Source organism: Mytilus trossulus, chromosome 1 (assembly GCF_036588685.1).
Source record: "Mytilus trossulus isolate FHL-02 chromosome 1, PNRI_Mtr1.1.1.hap1, whole genome shotgun sequence".
In the NCBI taxonomy this organism is placed as follows: domain Eukaryota; kingdom Metazoa; phylum Mollusca; class Bivalvia; order Mytilida; family Mytilidae; genus Mytilus; species Mytilus trossulus.
In genome coordinates, this window is record NC_086373.1 from 30,632,333 (window position 1) to 30,652,749 (window position 20,417).

A 20,417-nucleotide genomic window follows, 5' to 3' on the forward strand; every position below is an offset into this window, starting at 1 on the left:
CATAATCTTTATGTTTCGATATTTCCTTTTTTAGCTCACCTGGCCCAAAGGGCCAAGTGAGCTTTTCTCATCACTTGGCGTCGGTCGTCGTCGTCCGTCGTCGTCGTCCGTCGTCGTCCTGCGTTAACTTTTACAAAAATCTTCTCCTCTGAAACTACTAGGCCAAATTTAACCAAACTTGGCCACAATCATCATTGGGGTATCTAGTTTAAAAATTGTGTCCAGTGACCCCGCCAACTAACCAAGATGGCCGCCATGGCTATAAATAGAACATAGGGGTAAAATGCAGTTTTTGGCTTATAACTCAAAAACCAAAGCATTTAGGGCAAATCTGACATAGGTAATACTGTTAATCAGGTAAAGATCTATCTGCCCTGAAATTTTCAGATGAATCTGACATTCCGTTGTTAGGTTGCTGCCCCTGAATTGGTAATTTTAAGGAAATTTTGTTGTTTTTGGTTATTATCTTGAATATTATTTTAGATAGAGATAAACTGTTAACACCAATAATGTTCAGCAAAGTAAGATCTACAAATAAGTCAACATGACCAAAGTGATCAGTTGACCACTTTAGGAGTTATTGCCCTTTATAGTCAATTTTTAACCATTTTTCGTAAATCTTAGTAATCTTTTAGAAAAATCTTCTCCTCTGAAACTGCTGTGCCAAATTATTTGAAACTTGGCCACAATCATCATTGGAGTATCTAGTTTAAAAATTGTGTCCGGTGACCCCGCCAACTAACCAAGATGACCGCCATGGCTATAAATAGAACATAGGGATAAAATGCAGTTTTTGGCTTATAACTCAAAAACCAAATAATTTAGAGAAAATCTGACATGAAGTAAAATTGTTAATCAGGTCAAGATCTATCTGCCCTGAAATTTTCAGATGAATTGGACAACCTGTTTTTGGGTTGCGGCCCCTGAATTGGTAATTTTAAGGAAATTTTGCTGTTTTTGGTTATTATATTGAATATTATTATAGATATAGGTAAACTGTAAACAGTAATAATGTTCAGCAAAGTAAGATCTACAAACAAGTCAACATGACCAAAATGGTCAGTTGACCCCTTTAGGAGTTATTGACCTTTGTAGTCAATTTTCAATCTGCTTCCTTTGTTTAATATTCACATAGACCAAGGTGAGCGACACAGGCTCTTTAGAGCCTCTAGTTTAGCTCACCTGGCCCGAAGGGCCAAGTGAGCTTTTCCCATCACTTTGCGTCCGGCGTCCGGCGGCATCCGTCGTCCGTCGTCGTTGTTAACTTTTACAAAAATCTTCTCCTCTGAAACTACTGGTCCAAATTGAACCAAACTTGGCCACAATCATCATTGGGGTATCTAGTTTAAAAAATGTGTGGCTTGATCCGGTCAACCAACCAAGATGGCCGCCACGGCTAAAAATAGAACATAGGGGTAAAATGCAGTTTTTGGCTTATAACTCAAAAACCAAAGCATTTAGAGGAAATCTGACATGGGGTAAAAATATTTATCAGGTCAAGATCTATCTGCCCTGAAATTTTCAGATGAATCGGTCAAACCATTGTTGGGTTGCTGCCCCTGAATTGGTAATTTTGTGGAAATTTTGCAGTTTTTGGTTATTATCTTGAATATTATTATAGATAGAGATAAACTGTAAACAGCAATAATGTTTAGCAAAGTAGGATTTACAAATAAGTCAACATGACCGAAATGGTCAGTTGACCCGTTTAGGAGTTATTGCCCTTTATAGTAAATTTTTAACCATTTTTCGTAAATCTTAGTTATCTTTTACAAAAATCTTCTCCTCTGAAACTACTTGGCCAAATTAATCCAGACTTGGCAATAATCATCTTTGGGGTATCTAGTTTTAAAAATGTGTCCGGTGACCCGACTATCAAATCAAGATGGCCGCCACAGCTAAAAATAGAACATAGGGGTAAAATGCAGTTTTTGGCTTATAACTCAAAAACCAAAGCATTTAGAGCAAATCCAACAAGGGGTAAAATTATTAATCAGATCAAGATCTATCTGCCCTTTAATTTTCAGATGAATCTGACAACCAATTGTTGGGTTGCTGCCCCTATATCGGTAATTTTAAGGAAATTTTGCTGTTTTTGGTTATTATCTTAAATTTTATTATAGATAGAGATAAACTGTAAACAGCAATTATGTTCAGCAAAGTAAGATTTACAAATAAGTCAACATGACCGAAATGGTCAATTGACCCCCTAAGGAGTTATTGTCCTTTATAGTCAATTTTTAACAATTTTCATAAAATTTGTAAATTTCTATTAACATTTTCCACTGAAACTACTGGGCCAAGTTCATTATAGATAGAGATAAATGTAAGCAGCAAGACTAGTAAAGTAAGATTTACAAACACATCACCATCACCAAAACACAATTTTGTCATGAATCCATCTGCTTCCTTTGTTTAATATTCACATAGACCAAGGTGAGCGACACAGGCTCTTTGGAGCCTCTAGTTTAATGCATGTTTTTTCCACACGGAAAATCAGAAAAAAGCAGTATTTCCAGTTTTTTTTTTATATATTTAGAAACATATCACAGAGGAAATCCGCAGTTTTGATAAAATGCGAGAGTTCTGTCAGATAAGAACTGAAGTTGAGTTTTTCTTATATGTCACCGTTATGAAACCGATATTTGATATTTATCTTCCATAAAGAAATGAAGAACCATCTAGGTCCTTTAATTAACATTTAATATACGGCCTTGCTACAAATCATAAATCTATGGTTTGTTTAGGTATGTGCATGCATACAGGGGTATCAGACTGAATGCTGGGTTGCTCTGGATTCCCTTCTCCATTGATTAATTTGAAAGTCGAAGAGATCATTTCTATGTCTGTCTGCTACTGAGGGTTATTGTTGTTGCATAATTTTAAATCATGTGCAATATTTAAATTTTAAAAAATGTAGTCATCAACGAAAAGGTGTAATATAAATCTCCTTCAGTCGAAATGTAGTCTTCCATATTATCGCTTTGAGTTGTCACCCTTATACTTCCGTCAATGTTAGAATAAAAATACATCAATATGTCGAGAAAAAATAACCTGTTCTGTCAATAGACGTCAAATTATATTAAAAGGGAAGGCAATTTAAACAGAAGAATGTGCATGGGAAGGAGTCATGCCCACTGATCTAAAGGAAATTTTAAATATTTAATGAATTAGAAATGGGGTTTCTCCTAGAATTAACGTAAGAAAATAGGTGATTAGGTACGAAGTGCGATCTTCTGTCACTTTCAGTGACGGCTGTGGAAAGTAAATTTGGAATTAAAAGAACAAAAATAAAACACAATTAAAAACCAATTGTTCAGAGAACAATTGAAGGTCTTTCCATTGAAAACAATGTATTTTAATATGAAAGTTGTAAAATTAAGTTTAAAATGTCATTTCAATCGTTAACTGATAGGTTATTGTACGCTGATTCCAGAAATATATGGTTTCTATACAATATTTTTTTAAATAAGGGAGATAATTTGTTACTTCCGGTTTGAAAAATGTTACTTCCGATAATATTTGAATATTTAATTGACACTGATTCCAAAATGATCTGGTTCTATATACTTTTTTATTAATAAAGTACAAAAAAAAAAGCTACTTCCGGTTTACACAAGGTCACTTCCGGTTGTTTTTTTCAAGGTTAAATGGTTTGATACCTTTTGCCAAAAGTCTCATGGCTATATCATATATACATATGAGCTGAAAGCAAAGGTCAAAAACTAGAACGTCAAATTAATCTATGACCTTGAGATCAATTTCAAGGTCATAAACCAAGGACCTCAAATCAAAAGACCATAGGTCTTAATAATATTTGGTTAATCAGTTATATCACCAAATGCGTATTTTTAAATACAAGAGGGGAGAAAACTCACTTTTACGTTTAACGTACTCTTGCAATCAAAATTTATGTGTTACGACATGTCGCAAATAACAATTTAGAAAAAATAATATGTCGATATCTTATACGGTTTCTGGAAATTAGTGGAAATAAGCCAAATTCAAAAATTAGAATATGACCTTGACCTTTGACCTTGACCTAATTTTTTTTTTTTGGACCAAGGACCTCAAATCAAAAGATCTTTGGTCTCTAGCACTTATGGTTTTCAAGATAGAAATGCATATCACTTATATCAAATGCATAAGGGGAAATAACTCTCATATGGAGCGTTCATATCACTTCGGTCAAAATAGGACAAATCATGCGAAGGATATAACGAGCAATTTTGTAAAATAAATTTGTCATAATATTTTACGGTTGCGAAGGAGATGCGCTAACAAGGAAAACAGTGTTTGGGGAGATAACTCCTACAAAGAAAAGTATTCGTTTACGCAGGGTAAATTTCAAAAGCGCATAAACTGTTCGATATCATATACCAAATATCTAAGCGACATATTGCGAAACAAATGTTTATCGCAAGAAGAAAATTAGGCGGAAGAAAAAAAAAAAAAAAAAAAAAATAATCAGAAGAAAAACAATAGGTCTTTCCACAGAAAAGTGGAAAGACCTAATAATAACATTAGAGGATTGGCAATTTTTTTAAAAGTTGAAAAATATTCAGATTACGTAAATTAAAAAGAGAACACAGGTTCATTTTACATGTTTGAAGTATTTTTAAGAATAATACTAATATCAATGAAAACATTAGCAATCATATCCCTCATAGCAATCATGCTCTTTGATATTATACAACCATAGATTTTACTCAATGAAGGAATTTAATAGTGTTAATCCTTGTATAATGACAAAGTTCAGTGATGAAAATGAACCGTGTAAATAGCAAATAGCAAATACACCATTTGGTGAGGTGCCCTACAGGCTGAACATACAGAGTAGGTTACAGGTACTATTGGTATCAGTATCAGATTGGACCCTGAAATTATTAATGGTAAAAACAGAATAATAGGTAGTTTCATTTTTCCTATATATCAAGTTTCATTTTTGATACTGACTATATCATGTTTTTGATACTGACTATATCATGATTTTACACTGACTATATCCAGTTGTCAACGTATATTTGTTCCACCTAACAGAAGTTCCAATGGAAACTTTATTATAAAAATTGTCATAATACCTATACCTGTTGGAACAAATATTCTATACCATTTATTCCGTTAGGAACATCTATTGTAATATTTATTCCTGTCGAAATAATATTCCAGAATATTCTTTCCTTTTGGAACTTATGTTATGAAGGAACTTCTATTCCGTGACAATGTGAAATATCTAGACGAGCCTGTTAGGGCGAGTTAAGATATTCCACATGATATAGTCAGTATCAAAAAGGAAACTACCTATTATTCTGTTTATTGGTAATTATGAAGTCACACAATGTATTGCCTTATATTTTCAGTGACACAGCCAGTACATTGATACTCGAAAATATTAAACAGTAAGATCAAAGGGAATATATATGAATTACCGATAATATTAATTATATGGAAAACACAATGGGTCCAGAACAGAGTAATTTGTAATCCACATCATTGTTTAAATAACACATAGCTGAGAGGGTGATAGAGCAAATTTTTACCCTGAGAAAACATTGTCAACCAGAGAGAGTAAATGATCACCCTGATATTAGCCAATCAAAAAAGGCTTCTTAAAGTGAAGAATTATTATATCCTACATTAGTTATATTTTAAAATTTGAATTCTTTAATTTTAGTAGTATAGATGATTATAAGGTCTGGCTTGACAAGGTTTATTTTATTCTCATCACTTGGCGTCCGGCGTCCGTCATCCAGCGTCTGTAAACTTTTAGAAAAATCTTCTCCTCTAAAACTACTAAGCTAAATCTAACCAAAGTTAGCCACAATCATCCTTGGGGTATCTAGTTTAAAAATTGTGTCCCGTGACTCAGCATACCACAAAGATGGCCGCCACGGCTAAAAATAGAACATAGGGGTAAAATGCAGTTTTTGGCTTATAACTCAAAAACCAAAGCATTTAGAGCAAATCTGACATGGGGTAAAAGTGTTTATCAGGCCAAGATCTATCTGCCTGAAAATTTTCAGATGAATCAGACACCCCATTGTTAGGTTGCTGCCTCTGAATTGAAATTTTGCTGTTTTGGTTATTATCTTGAATTTTATTATAGATAGAGATAAACTGTAAAGAGCAAAAATGTTCAGCAAAGTAAGATCTACAAATAAGTCAATGTGACCAAAATAGTCAATTGACCCCCTAAGGAGTTATTGCCCTTTATAGTCAATTTTTAACAATTTTTGTAAATCTTTGTAATCTTTTAGAAAAATCTTCTCCTCTAAAACTACTGGGCTAAATTTAACCAAACTTAGCTACAATCATCATTGGGGTATCTAGTTAAAAAATGTGTCTGGTGACCCGGCATACCAACCAAGATGGCCGCCACAGCTAAAAATAAAACATAGGGGTAAAATGCAGTTTTTGGCTTATAACTCAAAAACCAAAAAGCAAATCTGACAGGGTTTAATTGTTTATCAGTTCAAGATCTATCAGCCCTGAAATTTTCAGATGAATCGGACAACCTGTTGTTAGGTTGCTGCCCCATAATTGATAATTTCAAGGAAATTTTGCTGTTTTGGGTTATTATCTTGAATATTATTATAGATAGAGATCTAGATAAACTGTAAACAGCAAAAATGTTCAGCAAAGTAAGATCTACATATTAGTCAACAAGACCAAAATGGTCAATTGACCCCCTATGGAGTTATATATAGCTCTTTTTAGTCAATTTTTAACAATTTTCGTAAAATTTGTAAATTTTCACTTACATTTCCACTGAAGCTATTGGGCCAAGTTCATTATGGATAGCGATAATTGTAAGCAGCAAGAATGTTTAGAAAAGTAAGATCTACAAACACATCCCCATCACCAAAACACTATTTTGTCATAAAGCCTTCAGTCAACTTTGTTTAATATTCACATAGACCAAGGTGAGGGACACAGGCTCTTTGGAGCCTCTAGTTTTTCATAGTAGGATGAGCTTAACAGTAGATATTGTCAGATTTTACCTCTTGTTTTATTACAGGTGTAGGATTAGCCCTGACACTGGATATTGTTATATATTTTACCTCTTGTTTAATTACAGGTGTAGGATTAGCCCTGACACTGGATATTGTTATATTTTACCTCTTGTTTTATTACAGGTGTAGGATTAGCCCTGACACTGGATATTGTTATACTTTACCTCTTGTTTTTTTTACAGGTGTAGGATTAGCCCTGACACTGGATATCGTTATATTTTAACTCTTGTTTTTTTACAGGTGTAGGATTAGCCCTGACACTGGATATTGTTATATTTTACCTCTTGTTTTATTACAGGTGTAGGATTAGCCCTGACACTGGATATTGTTATATTTCGCCTCTTGTTTTATTACAGGTGTAGGATTAGCCTTGACAGAAGATAACAGGGTATGAAATTAGCAGGACAACAGCCCCTAAAATTTGGTGTGGGCTATTTAAATTTCTGATTTTCTTATATAGGACTATATATGTGGCCTACACAATTTAAGCTGTGGCCTACAAAATTTAAAATTTAAGCTGTGGGCTACCATTGCCAAAGTCTTAAGTTCTAACCCTGAGATATTGTCAAATTTTACCTCTTGATTTTTTCAGGTGTTGGATTAGCCCTAACAGTAGATATTGTCAGATTAGTTTGTCCCTCATTACTGGTACAGATCAACACTCAAAAAGCAGTTGTCAATTTTCCTAGGATGTTACCAAACTTTGTGCAAAGAGAGCCAGGCTGGAGAGGGAAAATATGGGTAAACATATCATATTTGTCTTAAGGATGTACACCTCTGAGGAGCCAAACATTTCTAGAATTAAACTTTTTTCTTAACCTGATTTTTGGGTTTATAAGACTGTAACAAAATAATTGGTGAAGAGAAAATCCTATGGTGGTGCACTTTTTTTTTTGCTACGGTCCTTTGAAAATGCCCAATTTTGATGATTTTCCCATTTTTCATTGATTTTTACCTATTTTGGGGCTATTATCGTGAAAAAAAATCACAGTTGCACAATTAAACTTTTTTTCATACTTTCTATAAAGATAAAATGGACCAATCTGAACAATTTTTACTTACAAAAACTATAGGTAGGTGTTGATATAAGAAAGTTTTATCATATTTTGACGCTTTTTTGTGTAAAATTTACCATGCTGTCAATTTTGTATTTTTGTGATTTTTCTCAGTTTTAGGAATAAAATGCATATTATTTCAACTTTTTTTTTCTATAACTGATTGAAAAGATACATATCTAAGAAATTAGAAAGACCAAAATGATATGGGATGTACATGATTCTTGAAAAATGATTTTTGTATCCCTCACCCATTTTCTCAAATTTTGGCTAAAAATACTGACTTGATAGGTCATAAAATTTGAAAACTGAATCACTCAAAAACCATTCATTGTACAAACACAATTTTTCCACAGATTTATGTTTGATTATAATATTTTAAAAATTCATTGATATTTTCCACTTCTACCACATGTTTTGAAAATAATTCAAAAACGAGATTTCAACGGGACTGAACAAGACTGAAAAGTCAGAAGAGTACATCCTTAAATGTATAAAGTTCATAAAGAACATGCGAATATGTTTTTATTTTAACTTAACAATAGGATTTAGAGACAACATTAACAACAATATAGGGAAAATAATCAGACAAAGAAACATATTGAGAAAATATTTTTTTTATTCATATTAAAATTTCAAAATGTGAGTTTAAATTATTGCGATTATAACCCTGTTGCATTTTTCGCAATAATAAAAACATCGCAGTAATAAAACCATCTCAATAATTTCTGAAATTAAAGTATAGTTATAAAATCACAAATTATATTTTTTGCACACTGTAATTACAGAAACAGATTTTTCACACACTGTAATTAAAACAACACATTTTCACTCACTGTAATTATAAAAACACATTTGTCATACACTGTAGTTTTGAAAACTCATTTGACATACACTAGTTATAAAAACACATTTGTCATACACTAGTTATAAAAACACATTTGTCATACATTGTAGTCATAAAAACACATTTGTCATACACTGTAATTATAAAAACACATTTGTCATACACTGTAGTTTTGAAAACACATTTGTCATACACTGTAGTTATAAAAACACATTTGTCATACATTGTAGTTATAAAAACACATTTGTCATACACTGTAATTATAAAAACACATTTGTCATACACTGTAGTTTTGAAAACTCATTTGACATACACTAGTTATAAAAACACATTTGTCATACTCTGTAGTTGTAAAAACACATTTGTCATACACTGTAGTTTTGAAAACTCATTTGACATACACTAGTTATAAAAACACATTTGTCATACACTGTAATTATATACAACTTTGACAATTTCTAGAATACAAAGTCATTGAAATACGCTTTCAACTAAGGTGCTGAAAAAATAGGGTAGATAGGTAGGCAATATAATTTTTCATTTTATTTTACAAACATTTTTTAGCTGGTTAATACCAGGGAAACAGTCTGACTTTAACAGTTCTTGTTTCCAAAATGGCATGAAAGTGTTAGGGTAGGCACTTAAGGATATTTGCTTGCCATGTTTTGGAATTTTTGTCAGATTTTCGAAATCCTCTGGTTTTATCCATTTGAATGCCTAAAAAAATTTGCCCATGAACCCCCAATTTTCTTTTTATAAATCTTTTATATGTATAAGCCATTTGTAAAAGTCTTTATTTTTTGATAGATTTTGAGAACTTTAACTGGTCAAAGATAAAGCCATGATTTTTTGATTCCTCAATTAATACCCTATCAATATTCCACTAGTTTTATGGAAAGTTATTTTTTTTGAAACTGAGCAGCAAACTTCCTTAAAATTAGGGTAGATAAGGTTAGCAGAAACACATGTTTTAATTTTTATGACCTTACCCAGATAATTTGACATACACAATCTAAAAGATTGTGGCTAATTTCATTGTTCTTTCTTACAGAATGAACCACATTATGCAAGTGGTTGTGTATTTGTCTGACTAGGCTATTATTTCTCTTGTTTATTTTTTTTAACAGTTGTCATTTGGGGCTTTTTATAGCTGACTGTCAGGAGCGGATCAAGCCATTTTAAAAAGGGAGGGGGTTCCCAACCCAGAGTAAAGGGGGGGGGGGGGGGGGTTCAACTATATGCTCCCATTCAAATGCATTGATCGTCCTAACAACAGGGGTGCTTCCAACCCCTGGAACCCCCTCTGGATCCGCCAATGTATGTGGTATGGGTTATACTCATGCTTGAAGACAATACAGCAATCTTTAGTTGATAAGTTTTGTGTCATTTGGTCTCTTGTGGAGAGTTTTCTCAATGTCAATCATATAATATGTAGATGTGTATATCCACATGGTTTTTTTTAGATTAACTTTTTAGTAGAAGTTATGATTCTTTGAATTTGGGAAACTGCTGAATATTTGTTTGCAAAATGAGTATATTTGGCATGAGGTATGTGAGCATGCTCACAAATGTTCTTTAATAATTTTTATACGACCGCAAAATTTGAAAAAAATTTCGTCGTATATTGCTATCACGTTGGCATCGTCGTCGTCGTCGTCATCGTCGTCGTCCGAATACTTTTAGTTTTCGCACTCTAACTTTAGTAAAAGTGAATAGATTTCTATTAAATTTTAACACAAGGTTTATGACCACAAAAGGAAGGTTGGTATTGATTTTGGGAGTTTTGGTCCCAACATTTTTGGAAGAAGGGGAGAAAAAGGGCCCAAATAAGCATTTTCTTGGTTTTCGCACTATAACTTTAGTTTAAGTTAATAGAAATCTATGAAATTTTGACACAAGGTTTATGACCACAAAAGAAAGGTTGGTATTGATTTTGGGAGTTTAGGTTCCCACAGTTTAGGGATAAGGGGCCAAAAAGGGACCCAAATAAGCATTTTTTGGGGTTTTCGCACCATAACGTTAGTATAAGTAAATAGAAATCTATGAAATTTAAACACAAGGTTTATGACCATAAAAGGAAGGTTGGTATTGATTTTGGGAGTTTTGGTCCCAACAGTTTAGGAATAAGGGGCCCAAAGGGTCCAAAATTAAACTTTGTTTGATTTCTTCAAAATTGAATATTTGGGGTTCTTTGATATGCTGAATCTAACTGTGTATGTAGATTCTCAACTTTTGGTCCCGTTTTCCAATTGGTTTACATTAAGGTCCAAAGGGTCCAAAATTAAACTTAGTTTGATTTTGACAAAAAATGAATCGGTTGGGTTCTTTGATATGCTGAATCTAAAAATGTACTTAGATTCTTGATTATTGGCCCAGTTTTCAAGTTGGTCCAAATCGGGGTCCAAAATTAAACTTTGTTTGATTTCATCAAAAATTGAATAAATGGGGTTCTTTGATATGCCAAATCTAACTGTGTATATAGATTCTTCATTTTTGGTCCTGTTTTCAAATTGGTCTACATTAAAGTCCAAAGGGTCCAAAATTAAACTTAGTTTGATTTTAACAAAAATTGAAATTTGGGGTTCTTTGATATGCGGAATCCAAACATATACTTAGATTTTTTTATTATGGGCCCAGTTTTCAAGTTGGTCAAAATCAGGATCTAAAATTATTATATTAAGTATTGTGCAATAGCAAGTCTTTTCAATTGCACAGTATTGCGCAATGGCAAGAAATATCTAATTGTACAATATTGTGAAATAGCAAATTTTTTTTTAATTAGAGTTATTTTTCTTTGTCCAGGATAGTAAGCAAGAAATATCTAATTGCACAATATTGTGCAATAGCAAGATTTTTTTTTTAATTGGAGTTATCTTTCTTTGTCCAGAATAAACTTAAATCTTTGTTAAATACAATATACAATGTATATTTACTTTTTACTACCAACTGATAAATTAAAATAATCTTTACCATTCAGTGATAACAAGCAGTTTTTTTACATCTTAATATTTTATGATGTATTTAAACGAGTAGTTATTGTTGCAAACTCCATTAGAAATTTTAATTGAGATTAGTTTTGGAATAAGGGAAAGGGGGATGTGATTAAAAAAAATTGGGTTCAATTTTTCTCATTTGAAATTTCTTAAATAAAAAGAAAATTTCTTCAAACATTTTTTTGAGAGGATTTAAATATTCAACAGCATAGTGAATTGCTCTAAGAGAAAACAAAAATTTTAAGTTCACTAGAACACATTCATTCTGTGTCAGAAACCTATGCTGTGTCAACTATTTAATCACAATCCAAATTTAGAGCAGAATCCAGCTTGAATGTTGTGTCCATACTTGTCCCAACTGTTCAGGGTTCAACCTCTGCTGTCGTATAAAGCTACGCCCTGCGGAGCATCTGGTTCAGTTTGTAATGAAAAAAAGGGATATAGCGTATTAAATCATGACACAAAAACATACTCACAATTGGAAAAAATATAAATTATTATTCTGTATCTCAGTCTGTCCATATAGCAGCTTTGTGCTTACATTTCTCATGCATGGTATGGGTAGTCCTCATTTTTAAAGGTCATAAGTTGATCTTTTAAATTACTTACACCCTTGCCCTTTGGCCTTTGGTGGAGAGTTGTCCAATTGGCAAACATATCATCTCTCTATTTTATAATAATTTCATAAAAAGTGCAGCTTTTAAATAAAATATAACTTGTACCATTGAAAACTAATAATTTTAGTAAATCAGCATAACCACTATTATAGTACTGTAAATTCAGAAATTATTGCATGCATTTATTATTGCGATTTTGTCATTTTAGACCTAAATGCGATTCTAATTTTTACGATTTTGAGAAAAATCCTGTTTAATTCATATAAAATATTTTAAAATGCGAGTTTAAATTATTGCGATTATAGTTCTGTCGCATTTTTCGTAATAATAAAAACCTAGCAATAATTTCTGAATTTACAGTATTTTAAAGTGAGTTACATGTTATTGTTGACAGGATGAAAAGTTAAAATATATGGATGATTTACCCAAGTATGAATTGTTGACTATAGATTCAGCTGTAAACCCTATTGAGAGGTAAGAAACTCAAGTACAAATAAGATATACAATATAGAGGTTATGTATAAGAAAGATCATTACATTCACAAAAGAAAGTGAAAAATATTTTTTTTTTAAAAGTCATTATAATAATTTTCTTGTATCTTCTAGTTAATTTTCTTGTATCTTCTAGTTAATTTTCTTGATAAAGTCATGTTAAATTGATAGGTTGGAAAATGAAAGAAGGTACCTCTAAGACTTATACTGCTGAGTAAATTTGATGAAATAAAATTTGTGATACCAATATTTATCTTGTCTCTTCAACTTTTTGACAAAGGCAAAAAAAACAAAACAATAACAGATCAGTGTTTGTTGACACATTTTACAGTATTGGCATAAAAAATATTAACAAAATTTTGCCAAAAAAACCCCATATTTTCTATAATATTTGCAAAATTTGCAAACAAGTGAACAATTACAACATTCAATTTTGTTATATTAGCAGAAAAGAAGTAGGAAAGTTGGGTAACATAGGTAATAATATGCCTCAGGACCAAGTGCCTTAGTTAGAAACTTCAGATTTAAAATTCTCTGTAAAATAGATTTGTCTGTTTGAAACTGTCAGATATATGTTTTTATAAGACACCAAACATGTGACAACTTATTGTTCATTGAGAGTATTAATTACTTTTCATCTACAGATTCCAAACAACACTTTATAAAATAGTTTTTAATATTTTTAATGTTTCAGTCAGATAAGCCGATATAAACCATTTGATCACAGAGATTTGAACTTGTATAGTTACTTGTGTAATAACCTTGAACCTGGTTTGTCCTTGACCTCGACAACTCCATACACAGTACCATGGAAGTCTGTTGCTATACATGTAGCCCATACAGAAGTAGATAATTCAGAAATACTGTATGCTATTAATGGCTGTCTGGTGGCACTGTGTAATGCTGATCTTACTGAAGTAAGTACACACATTTATTTACTGGTGGCCCTGTGTAATGCTGATCTTACTGAAGTAAGTACATAAATTTATTTACTGGTGGAGCTGTGTAATGCAGATCTTACTGAAGTAAGTACACACATTTATTTACTGGTGGTGCTGTGTAATGCAGATCTTACTGAAGTAAGTACACACATTTATTTACTGGGGGCACTGTGTAGTGCAGATCTTACTGAAGTCAGTACACACATTTATTTACTGGTGGCGCTGTGTAGTGCAGATCTTACTGAAGTAAGTACACACATTTATTTACTGGTGGCGCTGTGTAGTGCAGATCTTACTGAAGTAAGTACACACATTTATTTACTGGGGGCACTGTGTAGTGCAGATCTTACTGAAGTCAGTACACACATTTATTTACTGGGGGCGCTGTGTAGTGCAGATCTTACTGAAGTAAGTACAAACATTTATTTACTGGTGGCGCTGTGTAGTGCAGATCTTACTGAAGTAAGTACACACATTTATTTACTGGGGGCACTGTGTAATGCTGATCTTACTGAAGTAAGTACAAACATTTATTTACTGGTGGCGCTGTGTAATGCAGATCTTACTGAAGTAAGTACACACATTTATTTACTGGTGGCGCTGTGTAATGCAGATCTTACTGAAGTAAGTACACACATTTATTTACTGGTGGCGCTGTGTAGTGCAGATCTTACTGAAGTAAGTTCAAACATTTATTTACTGGTGGCGCTGTGTAATGCAGATCTTACTGAAGTAAGTACACACATTTATTTACTGGTGGCGCTGTGTAGTGCTGATCTTACTGAAGTAAGTACAAACATTTATTTACTGGTGGCGCTGTGTGATGCTGATCTTACTGAAGTAAGTACACACATTTATTTACTGGTGGCGCTGTGTAATGCAGATCTTACTGAAGTAAGTACACACATTTATTTACTGGGGGCGCTGTGTAATGCTGATCTCACTGAAGTAAGTACATACATTTATTTACTGGTGGCGCTGTGTAATGCTGATCTTACTTAAGTAAGTACACACATTTATTTACTGGTGGCGCTGTGTAATGCAGATCTTACTGAAGTAAGTACACACATTTATTTACTGGGGGCGCTGTGTAATGCTGATCTTACTGAAGTAAGTACAAACATTTATTTACAAGGGGCGCTGTGTGATGCTGATCTTACTGAAGTAAGTACAAACATTTATTTACTGGGGGCGCTGTGTGATGCTGATCTTACTGAAGTAAGTACACACATTTATTTACTGGGGGCGCTGTGTAATGCTGATCTTACTGAAGTAAGTACAAACATTTATTTACTGGGGGTGCTGTGTGATGCTGATCTTACTGAAGTAAGTACACACATTTATTTACTGGTGGCACTGTGTAATGCTGAATTTACTGAAGTAAGTACACACATTTATTTACTGGTGGCACTGTGTAATGCTGATCTTACTGAAGTAAGTACACACATTTATTTACTGGGGGCGCTGTGTGATGCTGATCTTACTGAAGTAAGTACACACATTTATTTACTGGTGGTGCTGTGTAATGCTGATCTTACTGAAGTAAGTACACACATTTATTTACTGGTGGCGCTGTGTAATGCAGATCTTACTGAAGTAAGTACACACATTTATTTACTGGTGGCGCTGTGTGATGCTGATCTTACTGAAGTAAGTACACACATTTATTTACTGGTGGCACTGTGTAGTGCAGATCTTACTGAAGTAAGTACACACATTTATTTACTGGTGGCGCTGTGTAATGCAGATCTTACTGAAGTAAGTACACACATTTATTTACTGGTGGCACTGTGTAGTGCAGATCTTACTGAAGTAAGTACAAACATTTATTTACTGGTGGCACTGTGTAGTGCAGATCTTACTGAAGTAAGTACACACATTTATTTACTGGTAGTGTTGTGTAGTGCAGATCTTACTGAAGTAAGTACAAACATTTATTTACTGGTGGCGCTGTGTAAAGCTTATCTTACTGAATTCTTCGTCAATGTATCCCTTTCTGCACCCATTGTATAAAAAAATTTAATCAACGTGTGGTTGGTTTGATCTCAGTACTTCATTGGTTAAAATTTCGATTATGACGTCAAATTTTCTTGCTTTCCTCTAAATTTCCTATTGTGACGGCATGAAAACAGGCGACTATGCCTGATGACGTCACATAGAAAGAACACATCTTTTTGCAGATCTTTCGAAAAGAAGGAATAAGTTTGCCTGCATGATATTAGAAAAATCATAAGAGAAACAGATTCCACCACCAAATCTCGTGTAATACAATATTTATCCACTCTCAACAGTTAAATTTTAAATATTTAAAACGCTCGTATTACACAACATAGTGACAACATAGGGTGGAAAGTAAAATGACTGTAAGAAATGATTCCAAGTTATTGAAGTACAACATGTATTTGATGTAGAAAAAGTACATAAAAGTTATAAACATCTTAAAATTATTATGACCCAATTCATTGATGTTTTTGTTTCTTTTGCAATAAAAATTAAATCTGTAATTCTGCTGTATAATATTACAATGATAGAATATACAGCCAAAAAAATCAGAATTGGATTAAGAGTAACTTGATAGTTGTCAATGATATTAAAGATGACACTGTTAAATTGTTAATGTATCTCAACATTTTATTCTGCAAAAATTAGACTGCAAGAATAATTGGATTGCAGAAATTAATATTTGAAAAAAACCCATCTCAATAGACTGTCTTCCGATGTTAAAATCTGAAAGTTTTATTACAGCTAATTTTCTAATGCATGTAAAGCAAAACTTTGGTTGGCTTGCTTGCTTTGTTTGTGTAATTGTGTTTACAAGCTTTGTACATAAGATTGACATCTTTAAACAATACATATATGCATAGTTTAACCTTTGAATTTAATAGGGTGTTATTCTAATGATTGTACAATATAAAAACAAAGCAAGCAAGCTAAGTCTTGCTCTACATGCTTTATGAAATTAGCTGTAAAAGTATTGTAAATATTCTTAGACAGAAACAGATCTGGAAAGGTAATCACATTAAGACATCAAAAATAAAACTGAACCCTCAATTGGTGTTAGCAAATTAATATTGATTTTACAAATTAATGAGAACCTTAGTATTAACCTACTATATGTTTTCATGTTTTATAATTTAGAAGAGAATAAGTTAAAAATATATAGATGGAAACTTTTACAATACAAATCAACAAACCACTTATTGTTTAAATGGAAAAAGATGAATGATGGTTTATGTAATATATGTAATGCAGAAGAAGATTATAACCACTATTTTATTTCTTGTCCATTTTTAGAAAGAAATTGTAAACGTTTTTACGAGTTTAAGAGTACCGTTAAAGCAATGAGTCTTCGGATATAATACTTTTGACAAAAAATATTTTGGTCTGAATTATTTTCTAACATTTTTAGGTTTTTCTATATACCAATCATATCATGTATCTAATCAGAAATTGAGAAATGTAAATGTTTATAAAATTTTTGTTCAAGAATACATTCAAGCAATAAAGGATATAAGGAAATAAAATTTAATCCATTACTAAAGTCACTCAAAAGAAGTTAAGATGATTATATAGAATAAAACATAATGCATTAAAATGTTGTACAATTGTATTTCAAGAAATTTACACATATTATTACAATATATTCATATATATACATATATACCAGCAGCCGATTACTAAGTTACATACAAATTAGCAGAACACTAACCCCAAAATGTATGAAAGTACAAAATTGATTTATTCAACAATTAATAGTTTCTGATGTATTAATAAATGTTAATAAATGTTGTATTGAAACATTTCAGGGTGAGAGGGAAAATGAAGACACACCATTTTTCTTTAAAAATACACCTGTTTGTCAGTGTCTTGGATTTGGTATGTTCACTTTCTGTTTTGCTTCTAAATACTTATTTTCATATCTGTCATATGGCCCGAGAACATAGTTATTTCGTTGGGCATTTCTTTTAGAAAATAAATTCAAATTAAAAAAATCGCACCTGCTCTTTCTTAAAAAGATTTTTACAGTGTAGTGTACTACCAGTGAGACAAATAATATCAAAATTATAGAAACTTCTACCAGCTCTAACTCAAAATATTGACAATTCTGTGTTGAGGGGGTGTAAAATTCAGTTTGACAGCTTCAGACGTGATAAAATTTGACCTTTTTGAATTTGACCAAATCACTACTTAACATAAAGATTCAGCACCCATTTTTTTTAACATGTAATTACATCCCCCTACTTAATATTTCATGCATTTAATATCAAGAAATAAATTGGGAAAGTGAATTAAATAAAACATGCAAGTTATACACTGTTTACACTAGGGACTATATTCGTAGACAACGAAAACCAAAGGACGATAACTGTGTCCTTGGACCATATGTTCAAATGATCTTCTTGAATAGATAAATACAATTTAATGAATCTTTCTCAGATGCTGTATTATGACATGTGCACTGTATATTTTATTTTTACTTATATCTGCATAAAAACTTAATCTTCGTTTTCTTTATTCGCAGCATATCATAAATCGGTAAAAATATTTAGATGAAACTATCACAACATTGTAGTAATAGTATATGTACCATTTTAATTAGAGTATCACTTACTAGACATTCTCCTCATTTTTTTCTGTTTTATTCCAAAGGCATTGTTAGAGGGATTGACTCTGTTAAGAAAGAGCTATATATCATCACACCTCTAAACCAACAAGATTTGCAGAAGGTGAATGGAGTAATTAGAGGAAATGTGAACTTACCTAGTCAAGTCTTGTTCAAGCAGGTAATTTTATTGCAAAATATGATGGTCTTAGACTTAGTAAATCAGTGGTCAACAAGTTAAGGCTTTAAAACTGTCATCAACAGGGCTTTTCAGATAAAGGTGAAGGTTGGAACCTATTAAGATGTTTGAACCCTCTGCATTTGTTTGCCCCTGTCCTGAGTTAGTAAGTGATTGTCGTTTGTTGATGTGGTTCATAAGTGTTTTATGTTTTTATATAGAATAGACTGTTGTTTTCTTGTTTGAATTATTTTACGCTAGTCTTTTTGGGATCCCTTTATAGCTTGCTGTTCAGTGTGAGCCAAGGCTCTGGTTAAAGAACATACTTTGACCTATAATAGTTTACTTTTACTAATTGTGACTTGGATGGATAGTTCTTTCATTGGAAAACATACCACATCTTTTTATATCTATTTGATCTGTAACAAAGTTCCATTAAAAGTGAAGATGGAGGTTTTTACTGTTAACCTGAATAAAAACTGCCCACTCATATATGGAAATTAATTTTTAAAATATTAATTCTACCTTTTTCTAACCTTATTCTACCATATTATATTTGCTCATGAAATAAAAAGTCTCTTGAAAAATTAGTACATAATATGAAAAATTACTATGAAAGTCCAATATATATCCAAACTTCAATTTAGATGGCATATCAATTTTTAATGAAAAATAAAGAATATGGCATATTTATTCAAAACCCATAAAACTTGCATGCTCTTTGAATAATCCAAAGCAAAGTAGTAGCTGCTCTTTATTTTGAAAATATATTCAAGAAGAGTGATTATAATACAAAATTTGAAGAAATGTATGGTGATATGATACATATAGATGTTTAATGTTTAATTAGTTAGCTTTAAAACTAGATCTTGTATTTTCAGAAGTGTGATGGGCCAATTCCCTATGTGACAAATCCTATACTGACGACTGGTTCACAGATACTGAGACAAAGAAACCTTAAACCGAGGAAACAGACTCCTGAAAATCAGGAAAAATAAATTCATATACAGCACTGTTGGATTAATTATTCATTTACAATGTCAAGTTAAAGATCAATGAAGCTGTCCATTTAAAAATGTGTGTAAACAGTAGGGGTGAACATATAGAATGTAGTAGTCACTCTTGCAGCCTTTTCAAAACATTTATTTCATTGGAAAAAGATCTCATGCAACACAACTGAGATTTCAAAAACTAGGAAAAGAAGATGTATAAGTTGGGATATAGTTTTATTAGCAGATGAAAGGCCTTGATTGCCCCTCTCTTAAATCCCAACACACATGTGATTGTGGTTTATCTGAATTTTATGTGTTTTGTCTGTCTGTCATTTTAGATTTGGTTTTCTGGTTTCAAATCTATTTTTATGGCCCCACAACAAAGTTGTTTGGGACATTTAGTTTTACCCTTGTCCCTAATTCCGTAATTCCTAAATTCCATAATTTTGTAATTCCCAAATTCTGTAATTCCGTTATTACGCAACAAACCATTATACATTTTTTTTTTCAAAATGGCTTTAGACATTGGACTGATTTTTGGTATGTGAGTTAACCATGATGAGTTGCAGATCAAGTTTGAGTTTTGTTCCGCTTCACTTATATTTGTTGAAATATCGGGCTTTGGACTTTGATAAATTGTTGAAATCGCAGTTATACAGACTTTTTTCTAAAGGCTTTCAGATATT

The 20,417-nt window shown here is 32.2% G+C and overlaps 1 protein-coding gene across 1 annotated transcript in view; it reads left to right on the forward strand.

Annotated features, from left to right (window-relative positions):
- LOC134721285 (polynucleotide 5'-hydroxyl-kinase NOL9-like) overlaps positions 1-19,864 on the forward strand; it is a 65,543-nt gene extending 45,679 nt beyond the window's left edge. Inside the window, exons 8-13 of the mRNA XM_063584169.1 lie at positions 7,606-7,754; positions 12,920-12,999; positions 13,712-13,934; positions 17,765-17,834; positions 18,609-18,742; positions 19,621-19,864. Coding sequence (XP_063440239.1) covers positions 7,606-7,754; positions 12,920-12,999; positions 13,712-13,934; positions 17,765-17,834; positions 18,609-18,742; positions 19,621-19,737 — 773 coding nt within the window. The 3' untranslated portion in view covers positions 19,738-19,864. The remainder of the gene's footprint in view (positions 1-7,605; positions 7,755-12,919; positions 13,000-13,711; positions 13,935-17,764; positions 17,835-18,608; positions 18,743-19,620) is intronic.
- The last annotated feature ends 553 nt before the right edge of the window (positions 19,865-20,417 follow it).